Genomic DNA, 9,445 nt, shown 5'->3' on the forward strand with positions numbered 1-9,445 from the left:
CACCTATGTAGATTTCCATAAAAAATCTGCCGTTTCCAGCTACAATAGCCATTTACAACATTAACAATGTCTACACTGTATTTCTGATCAATTTGATGTTATTTTAATGGACATAAAAGATTGCTTTTCTTTCTAAAACAAGGACATTTCTAAGTGACCCCAAACTTTTGAACGGTAGTGTATATTTATTGATAAAGCACTTTTCATACAGTTTTGCCAAAGAGCTGGCAAAGTTTTCAACATCATAACAAAACTGTGTATTTTGTGTTGAAAACGCATATGAACTGGGTTGAAAAACATATGAACTGGATACTGCATATATTGCACCATCACACCATGTTTATTGTAAATATAATGAGCCTCCTGCTTGTAACTGTCACCACTATTCAGGAAGATCTCATAATTGAATCAAGATATTGATATCATCCTCAGAAATGTTGAAGGTGTCACACACAATATAATATAAACAATGAAACAAAACTCCCTTGAGATTTAAGAGATTCTCTTTTTTAGCCAGAGGAAGAGGTAGAATGTGTTTCGCTACGGGGTGAAGTTTCCCCTAGGTACAGATCTAGGATCAGCTTCCCCTCCCCCAATCCTAACCTTAACCATTAAACTGGCCCCAGATCAGCATTTATAGGGGCAACTTCACCCTGAGGTCAAGGCTGAAATTTAGCACTCTAAAAAAGGAAGAACTGTAAACCAAGCAGCTGTCAAGGAATGTATTTTTTAAAATACTTTTTTTCATTGTTGGCAACAGCAAAATAATGCATGGGGTGGTATTTATGGCTGTTTTTATTCAACAAAATAGGAAGATAAAAATGATACCCTTTCAAATATAATGTATTTGTCAAATCAATTCCACATTTGATTGAACTGTGTTGTTCTGAAAACTCAAATTAAAATTATGATCTATTTGACAATATGTTGTGTCTGTGTTTAATTTACAGTAAGTAAATCTTATGATACACCTCTGAAATATGAGTAGGCTTATATGTATAAATTGTTATCCTGCAGGTGTGGTAAAATATGTCAAAGACCTCCAGGTAGGCAAGGATATGAAATGTGTCCATGACCTCCAGGTAGACAAGGATATGCTGGGGTATGTCTCAATAAAGTAACTGTCTTCCTCTCTCCGTCTCCTCCTCATCATCTGCGCAATGTCTGAAAACTAAACTGTAAAATAAATCCAGACACAGCATGTGGATTTTAATCTTACCTGTCTGTCATGTTCTTTGAAATCACTAGACTACAGGCGAAGGGAGAGCGGCGAGCAGAGGAACCCACTTTAGGCTATTGAGATGCACCCAAGGTGAATGCTCAAACAAAGCAGCGTTTAAAACACCCATTTAATTAACCACTTGTAAATGGTGTTTATAAAATGTTCTATATTATCACAAAATATAGACTAGGCTCTATATATGAATCCACCCTAATCTCAAAAATAATGTCATAGAAAATTATTCTGTCAACAAAGGCAAAAAGAAAGTGGAAGTAGCCCATGCATCTGGAATGGCACACAAAACAATATTCCCTTTTCTTGATTTACTTTGGATTAATAGCTTACCATGTTTCTGCACGATCTTATTGTTATCCCGAGAATAAATAACTTATCCGAGTCGGTGCAAAGTCCAGTAGAAAGTGTATTCTAGTTGAGAGGGAGCATTAACGCGTCGGGATTTATGCCGCGTTCAAGTGCTAGTTGGAACTAGGAAACTCGGAAATGTCCGACTTGCTAACGTTGACGGCACGTGTACGTTAACCATCTAGCCAGTAGGACATTTCTAAGTTCCGACTAGCATGTGAACGCAGCATTACTCACTCCGCCTCGTTCGTGATAGTGAACTGTTCTGCACATTATTTTTTACAACATTCTTTATGCAGCCTGCCTTGTCGCTGAAGGAAGAGGAGGGTAACCTTCCTCCCTGGTTGACTTTGCATAAATGTTCTATTGCAGCTTGAAATAATCTCTGGGGAAATAAGTTTCCTCTGGGAAAAGTTATTCTATTGTACAGTTATTCTATTATATTCTACTCACGCTAAAGCATATAGTCTACACTTTATAGTGTAATTGGCAAGGTTTATTGATAAAAAGTGACTTTTTCCATGGCTACCCATGATATATTCATATGATCGTTTTATATTTGTTTGTTCAAATTACATCCGTGTACTGTTCGTTCAATCAATATCCGAATTTATACAACTAAAACGGATAATCATTTCGACTGCATTAATTCATTTTTCTTATGTAGTCCACAAGATTGAACAGAGACGGTGTGGGCGTAGAGAGGAGGGGCTGCAACATTATACGTCGCTAGCTGTTTTCAAAGTAAAAGCTGTGTGACGAATGTTACCTAACCATATCCGGCTAGCTAGCTTTCGCAGGTTAGTTATAAATTAAGGCCACCAACAAGTAATGTTAGTTAGCTAACTGCCTTCAATTTTTGGTGGCCTTACTGACAGACAAGACACGAAGCATTGATCTAAAAGCTAGCTATATCATACCAAACAGGTGTGTGTGTGCGCACGTCTGTCTACGGTAAATTACAAGGATCGTTCAAGACTATCCAGCCCCAGCTAACACGGCTTGACCATGACCCTCTCTCTGCCATCAGGTGAGTATGAATTAATGATCAACAATTGTCTACTCTATATGGTGTAGGTAGCTAGCTGGAGGTGGTCATTACCTCCACCTAATAATGGCAGAGATTTAAGGAATTAAGATGGATCGTTCAATCATTCTCAATGGTAGTTCGTGAGTATATCTGTAGAGAAATAGGTGGGCATACTGCGAATGGCCACTACTACACCTGCACCACTGCGTGAGTTTGAAGCTGGCTCTGTTGACAGTTGACACTACACAAATAGGCAGGCACAACACTTCTGCCATTCCCTGCCTTGCATGGTATGGCTTCGTATATACTAGAGCACTCAAACTCAACTCTGGACCTCGAAGCCAGTTCTACTACCCTTTTTCATTGTTCCCCTCTAATCAGGGACTAATTTAGACCTGGGACACCAGGTGGGTGCAATTAATTGTCTGGTAGAAAAGAAAACCAGAAGGCTCTGGACCTCGTAGGGCAGAGTTTCCCAAACTCAGTACACGATTTGTTTTTGCCCTAACACTACACAGCTGATTCAAATAATCAACTAATCATCAAGCTTTGATAATTTGAATCAGCTGTGTGCCATTGGCATGGTGCAGGAGCAAATAGGGTCAAAGTAGTGGAATGGGGTAGTGTGTTGTTAATGAGTGTAGGTGGCAGCTGCAGAGAAGTACCTGGGTGTACGAGATTTTACTGCAGAAGAGTTATAAGATGTTTTTAAGATTTGTGATGAAATAGTGGTATGTAGGGTTGGTTGTGCAATTAAAATGTTATACTTTTAAACTCTTCATTCTCCATAGAGATGCAGAATTAGACTCCCTTACAATCCCTCACATCCTACACATGTTCAGTAGAGAAGAACATCCATAGACATGGAGCTGCTGCAGCAGCTAGACCACCTCCTACAGGTAACACGCTCACACAGGAATGGATGAGCACACACAAACACACACATGGTCATTTCCACATAGAAAAGTTTAAAGTCTGCACCGAGAATCTTATGAGGGTTATTTGTGTGTCTGTGAGTTAAGGTGGCAGTGTTTCCCGACGTGCTCTGTTAAGAGGGTATGTATCTGAAGGCTCTAAATTGTGTGTTTGTGTGTGTAGGAACTGAGGAGGCAGACTGTCTTCCCTCTGTCTCCTCTGAAGGGTTCTTCTCTGAAGGGGTTAGTGTGTGAAGGCTCTAGCCTGCTGCTTCTAATGTGGCTCCCTCTGAGGAAGAACGTCCCGAACAACATGACCTTGTTTCACCAGGACCCTCACATCTCAACCTCCACGTGTGTCAGTTATTTTAGTCACTGCCCTACTTGTACATTTTGTTAAAAAAAATTGTGCGAGGTGTGTTCACTGTTCCATGAAGTTGATGTGTTCTCAGTTGTTTGATTTAATTTAGTTGTCAGACACTTCCACCCAAATGCGCGAAGAGTCTGGTGGGCCAACGCGTCAAACTGTGGTCAGAGGGAGCTGGGGTGCAGACGATGGAGGTGTTTGGTGTGGAGAGGACAGTGGAGGACATCCCAGCCACTTGGCAGTGTTGGCACTGCTACTTCTTACATGACGGGTAAGTGGACATCACTTCTACTTATACATTCAATCAATCAAAAGTGTATATATGGCCTTTTTCTTTTTACATCAGCAGTTGTCACAAAGTGCTTTTACAGTAACCTGGCCTACACCAGGGGGACCTGGGACATACAGGGCACCACTGCTCCTGCAATCTCTTTCTCCCTGTGTGATCTTGTTCCTGTTTAGACACCTGGCCAGCCATCAACATGAGGCTCCTGCTGCTCCCGCCCCAAATACACACAGGTACACAGACACACTATTAGGAAAGTTCCCCTATTTCATGTTTGTGTGTGTTGTGTGTCAGAGGTGAGGGATGATAAGCCAGTGTTTGAGAAGAGGCGTCTGGTGTGGGAGGAGTACATGCAGATGCACTCCAAGTTCCTGGACAGAAAGGTAGTCTTTCCCTACACCCAGAGGTGTAGTCCAGGGTATACGCTGGTATACGGCGTATACCTACTTATTTTTCAGTCAGCATTGCGTATACCCACTTCTAAATCCCCCCTGATGCGCATCATTCAGTAATATCTGTGAGTCAGATTGCCTATTTTCTTCCTCGGGGATAGTGAAGCCATGACCCACCCTCCTCTGCCTCTAATTGGCTGGTACTCGCTGCTTTCACTGATTAGATTGGTTAACTTTAGGCATGAGGACTGATGAGCCAATCAGAGGCAGAGTAGGGCGGGTCATGCCGAGGAAAATATCGCTAATACCTCAGGTGCCAGTGAAAAAAAAAAAAAAACTCAGGTGCCGGTGCCACTTGACTACGATAACGGCAGCAGACCAAACAACGGATGAAGAAAGGACACAAGCGGCGGTGTGCCACCCCAGTTGATGGAAGACATCATTCTGAGGTAAGTTTTAAGGTGGTTTCCAAATGAATCATTATTTTAAACTACTGGCAAATTGCCAGTGACTGCACATTTAGAGGAGAAGAGATGTTGCCGCCAATAGTTAGTGCGAGTCGGCTAACGTTATGAAGCTAGCTACGTAGATTGGGATAATGTGGGGAAACCGGGGCATTGTTGGTTTTCAGTAAGTGTTTAATCAACCCAGTTCATAAGAATTTCATACCAGACTGATGAAACTGATTATCTCAATGTTTATGAAGCTTGTTTATTATTGTAAAGGTCTAAATTATAACGTTAGCCAAGTTACTAAGCCCTAAATTATAACATTAGCCAAGTTACTTAGCCCTAACTAACCTATATGATCTAGTTTAATTGCATAGTAGCTAAGCTGGTAGTTGATTTTTAAGTAAGTTAAAACACAAGAATGGGGACAAATAGTTTAAGATTCAGCCTAAAACAATATTGAGGTCTAATCAGGCTGTCTTATTTTGTATAGGGACAGGTAACCATGAAAAGGAAGGGAGATATTGCAGACTTTTTTGTAAAGAGGCACAAATCAGGCCCAGATCAGGCCCAGGCAGACCCCACCCCTAAAACCAGCAGCCCTGGCAGCTCTCAACCGGGAGCTAGCCAGGCAAGTCAGTGTGAGCATAGAGAAGGATCCAGTCTACCACCACCAGGTCAGAACACACAGGCAGTAAATTGCATCTCCAGTTTATTGAAAAGTGAAGCCTCACACTGTAACAAAAGGTGATTTTGACAGATTAAGCCTCATTTTGAATTTCTGTGTGATGTTATTTATTTTATTGCCCTTCTATTTATTTTGTCTGTATCCATGTTTGTTTTTTACAATGCTACTGTTATATAACATTTTGTGTTAAATTTGTTGTTTTTTTGTTAAATAAACTCTCCCAAGTATTTCACTCACTAATCTCCTGTATGCTTCAGCTTCACTTGCTGAAAATATTTCCACTTGGTTATGCAGATTGTTAATGTAAAGAGGGGGACCCATGTCTTGCTGATGACTATTGTGATCACAGTAGTGTGTGTGTGTGTGTGTGTGTGTAAGTGTGTGAGAGAGAGAGAGACAGGGAGATGCATAATTAGTTTTGTTGTTGTCTGTAGACATCAATAATGACTGGCCAGACCTGTGGAGTGCTAAACAAACAGAAGACTTCAAATCCAAGAACCCCTGGTTGGGATCCAAAAACAAAAAATTGGGTAAGTTTAGGTAGATTGCTAGTTTGGGTAACTTCTGAAACAGTGGGCACAGATAACTTTGTGTGTGTGTGTGTGTGTAAAGGACCATGCACACGTACAGCTGTGGATACAGGAGTAGTTACATTGTTTGTTTATGCTTCGCAGGATGTCTGGTCTGTAGCAGTGTGAACTCCATTGGGATCGACAAGGAGCAAGGACAGGGTGTATCGCTCTCAAGAGAATGGATGAACTTTGAAATTCAAGTGTCTGGCCAGGGAAGTAGAACAACAAGTTTGTCAATCTTGAGAAATAAGGTGAGGAAACATGCGTTGTCCAAGGCCCACACTCAGGCTGTGAAGGTGGCAGAGCAACAGAAAGAAGCTGCCATTGAGAATGCAGTGGAGACTATGACTGAGTCCTACATGAAGGAAACTGAAGCTGTGTTTCGAACAGCCTACCATCTGGCCAAAAAGAACCGACCCTTTTCTGACCATGAGAGCCTCATTGAGCTGCAGGAACTGAATGGTGTAAAAATGGGCTCAATACTTCATTCACGTTACAGTGCAACACAAATAATACAACATGTTGCTAGTGAGATGCAGAGCAAAATCATCAGTAGCATTATAGCATCATCCAGTAAGTTAGCTGTCCTAATTGACCGAGGCATCTTCTTTAAGTCACAAAGCTGTCATGACAGTTTCTATTAAAGCATCAATTCAAGAAGAAAGCCCTGAGTTCATATTCCTGGAACTTGTTGAACTGGAAAATCAGAGAGCAGATGGCATATTACAGGCGTTACTCACCTGTTTAACTAATGCTGGCTTTACAGAAGAGTGGCTTCATGAAAACTGGGTAACATTTGTATCTGATGGAGCCAGTGTCATGCTAGGAAAGAAGTCAGGAGTAGCAACCAGACTGACTTTGAGATTCCCAAAGCTTTTTGTATGGCACTGCATGAACCATAGACTTGAACTTGCTGTGTCAGATGCAGTTGATGAGGTAAACTCTGTCAATCACTTTAAAACTTTTATCCAGAAGCTATACTCTCTGTATAGTGTGTCAAACAAAAATGAACGTGAACTTGTTAATGCAGCAGCTGAAGTAGGCTCACAACTTCTTCGCATTGGCAGAATCTTGGATGTACGCTGGGTGGCCAGTAGCTTTCGGACTGTTCGTGCTGTTTGGACATCCCTGGGAGCTCTTGTGCAGCACTTTAAAAATGCTTGCAGTGATGAGATGAGGTCCACCAAAGAGAGGCAGATGTACAGAGGTTTGTTAGACCGTGTTCAAAGTCCAGAATTCATTTGTGACCTTGGCCTCATGTACGACACTCTCCATGAACTAAGTCTCCTGTCACAGGAGCTTCAGTCTCGTTCTATAACGCTCCTCAGAGCAGAGCATCTGCTGAAACGCTCAATCAGAGTGATCCAGTCATTCAAAGAGAGTCCAGGTGAGAAATATAGTGAGGCTTTAGAAGCAAAACAGACTGGGGAGTATCGGTCTATAGCCCTGAAAACAAATGCAAAGCTGAAGTCTATCAATCCAGGCCAGTTCTTACAAAGCCTTGTGAACAATCTGGAGAAACGCTTGTCTTTTGAAGATGAGACCATCATGGACCTCAGCATCCTTGATCAGAGTAAGTGGCCATCAAAGCCCAGCATCCGCCATGGTGAAGAACAAGTTAAGCGACTGTGCAAGCGATTTAACTTGTGCACAGACCAAGCACTGAATGGGATGCGGGACCTACTGGAAGAGCCCAGTAGTGAGCCCAAGGACCTAAAACCACTTATGAACTGTATGAAAACATTCCCTGTCGGTACAGCAGAGTGTGAGAGGAATTTTAGCCTTATGAACAATATAAGCTCAGACAAGAGGGCTGTCCTTCTGATCTCAAACATATCAAACTTGATGATGATTAATATCAACGGCCCACCAACTTCCAAGTTTGATCCTAGAAAATATACAAGGACCTGGTTGAAGAGCCATCGTGCTGCCTCTTCGGTGCGTTCTAGACAGTGCAGTGTGAAAGCTCCTGCAGAAAGCAAATTTGTCTGGAATATACTGTAGTATGAGCAAAGGTCAGAAACCCAGTGCTGGGTTGAGAGAGTATATCACTGTTGATGTGTTGTTAATGCATATATTTTTGTTAATTGTTAACTAAATATTGTTGTAACATATTTTGTTGAATGATTTACCGGTAAATGAACATGTTCAAAACAAAGCATATAGCAATATGAACAAGGATGCATTGTCACCTTCAGATTTGAAGTATTTTATTTAAATAAATGTGCAAAAAATAATCGAAACACCATTTCCTGTTTGCCTCATGATAAATACATTTTACATTCATCCAGGCTGCTCTTGTGACCAGTAGTAACTACAAACTGCTCCTAATCAAGTCATGATCATTTTATAATAGTGTGCAAGTAGAAATTACATATTTTTGGGTAAACTAAATCATAGTCTTACATGTCACTGTTTCTAAAACAGGGCTTTTTTCTGGACTACTTAAAAAAAAAAAGGTGAATACTGAGAGTATACCCACTTCTCCAGGGACCACTACACCACTGCCTACACCCTACCATTACCTCCTACTCTCACCCAGCCCCTTACTCTTAAACCACTAACCCCTAAGTTTCCCACATGACCTGTGTGTTACAGGAGGAGTTGAAGGTGGAGCATGCCTCGTACCTGCGGAAGCACCCGGCGATCCGCGGCATGATGGCTGACTTCTTTGCAGTTCCTGTTACTTCAGAAACCGAGCAACGTCTTCATGTTCACCCTCAAACTTCGCCTCCCACCGACCCCCGAGGGGCACCTTCAACACCTCACCTTGATGACACGCTGTGGCTGCATGTCAATAGTCTAGTTAGGAGCTTCCTCTCAGTCACTTTAGTGAGGACAATACTATTCTGGTTAGCACTTGACACTAGTATGTACAGAGGCCCTCGATCATCAAATATTAATGCTTTTATGGATGTTTTGTGATACTGTTCTACTGTTTGTATTAGCTGCACTAAAACAAATTCCAATCAACTTTGTTGATATGGCAATCGCAAGAGTTGTCAGTTGGTGTGAATAAAATACAATGTCATGTCCTGTATATTTTCCATGCTTTTTTTGATAACGTTATCTTTGAGTGCGACACTTTCAGTAACTGCTACTTTGCTTTGGCTCTGTGATCACCCCATACATTTGTATCAATAAAGTTAGAAATGAAAGTAA

At 41.5% G+C, this 9,445-nt stretch overlaps 1 protein-coding gene across 6 annotated transcripts; it reads left to right on the forward strand.

Moving 5' to 3' along the window:
* Positions 1-1,907: 1,907 nt before the first annotated feature.
* LOC121582624 (ciliogenesis-associated TTC17-interacting protein) lies at positions 1,908-9,445 on the forward strand. 6 transcript variants are annotated; one of them, XR_006003381.2, is made up of 6 exons: positions 1,908-2,615; positions 3,407-3,514; positions 3,714-3,883; positions 4,000-4,167; positions 4,359-4,565; positions 8,882-9,445. XR_006003381.2 is itself a non-coding variant. In XM_041898560.2 (6 exons), the coding sequence occupies exons 2-6, from the start codon at positions 3,479-3,481 to the stop codon at positions 8,889-8,891; spliced, it is 441 nt and encodes a 146-aa protein (XP_041754494.1). In that variant the 5' UTR covers positions 1,908-2,615; positions 3,407-3,478; the 3' UTR covers positions 8,892-9,445. The 6 variants fall into 6 exon arrangements, 4 of the variants coding, with proteins under 4 accessions (XP_041754494.1, XP_045081036.1, XP_041754495.2 ...); XR_006003382.2 differs by having other exon boundaries at positions 4,477-4,565; XM_041898560.2 differs by having other exon boundaries at positions 4,359-4,415.

The sequence above is a fragment of the Coregonus clupeaformis genome, chromosome 15, assembly GCF_020615455.1.
Source record: "Coregonus clupeaformis isolate EN_2021a chromosome 15, ASM2061545v1, whole genome shotgun sequence".
Classification (NCBI taxonomy): Eukaryota; Metazoa; Chordata; class Actinopteri; order Salmoniformes; family Salmonidae; genus Coregonus; species Coregonus clupeaformis.

Bases quoted from the DNA above. Each gene is read 5' to 3' on its own strand.
- LOC121582624 (XM_041898560.2), top strand. From the start codon at position 3,479: ATGGAGCTGCTGCAGCAGCTAGACCACCTCCTACAG. The intron at 3,884-3,999 runs GTGTGTCAGTTA...GATTTAATTTAG, and splicing joins CCTCACATCTCAACCTCCAC to TTGTCAGACACTTCCACCCA. The intron at 4,168-4,358 runs GTAAGTGGACAT...GTTCCTGTTTAG, and splicing joins TGCTACTTCTTACATGACGG to ACACCTGGCCAGCCATCAAC.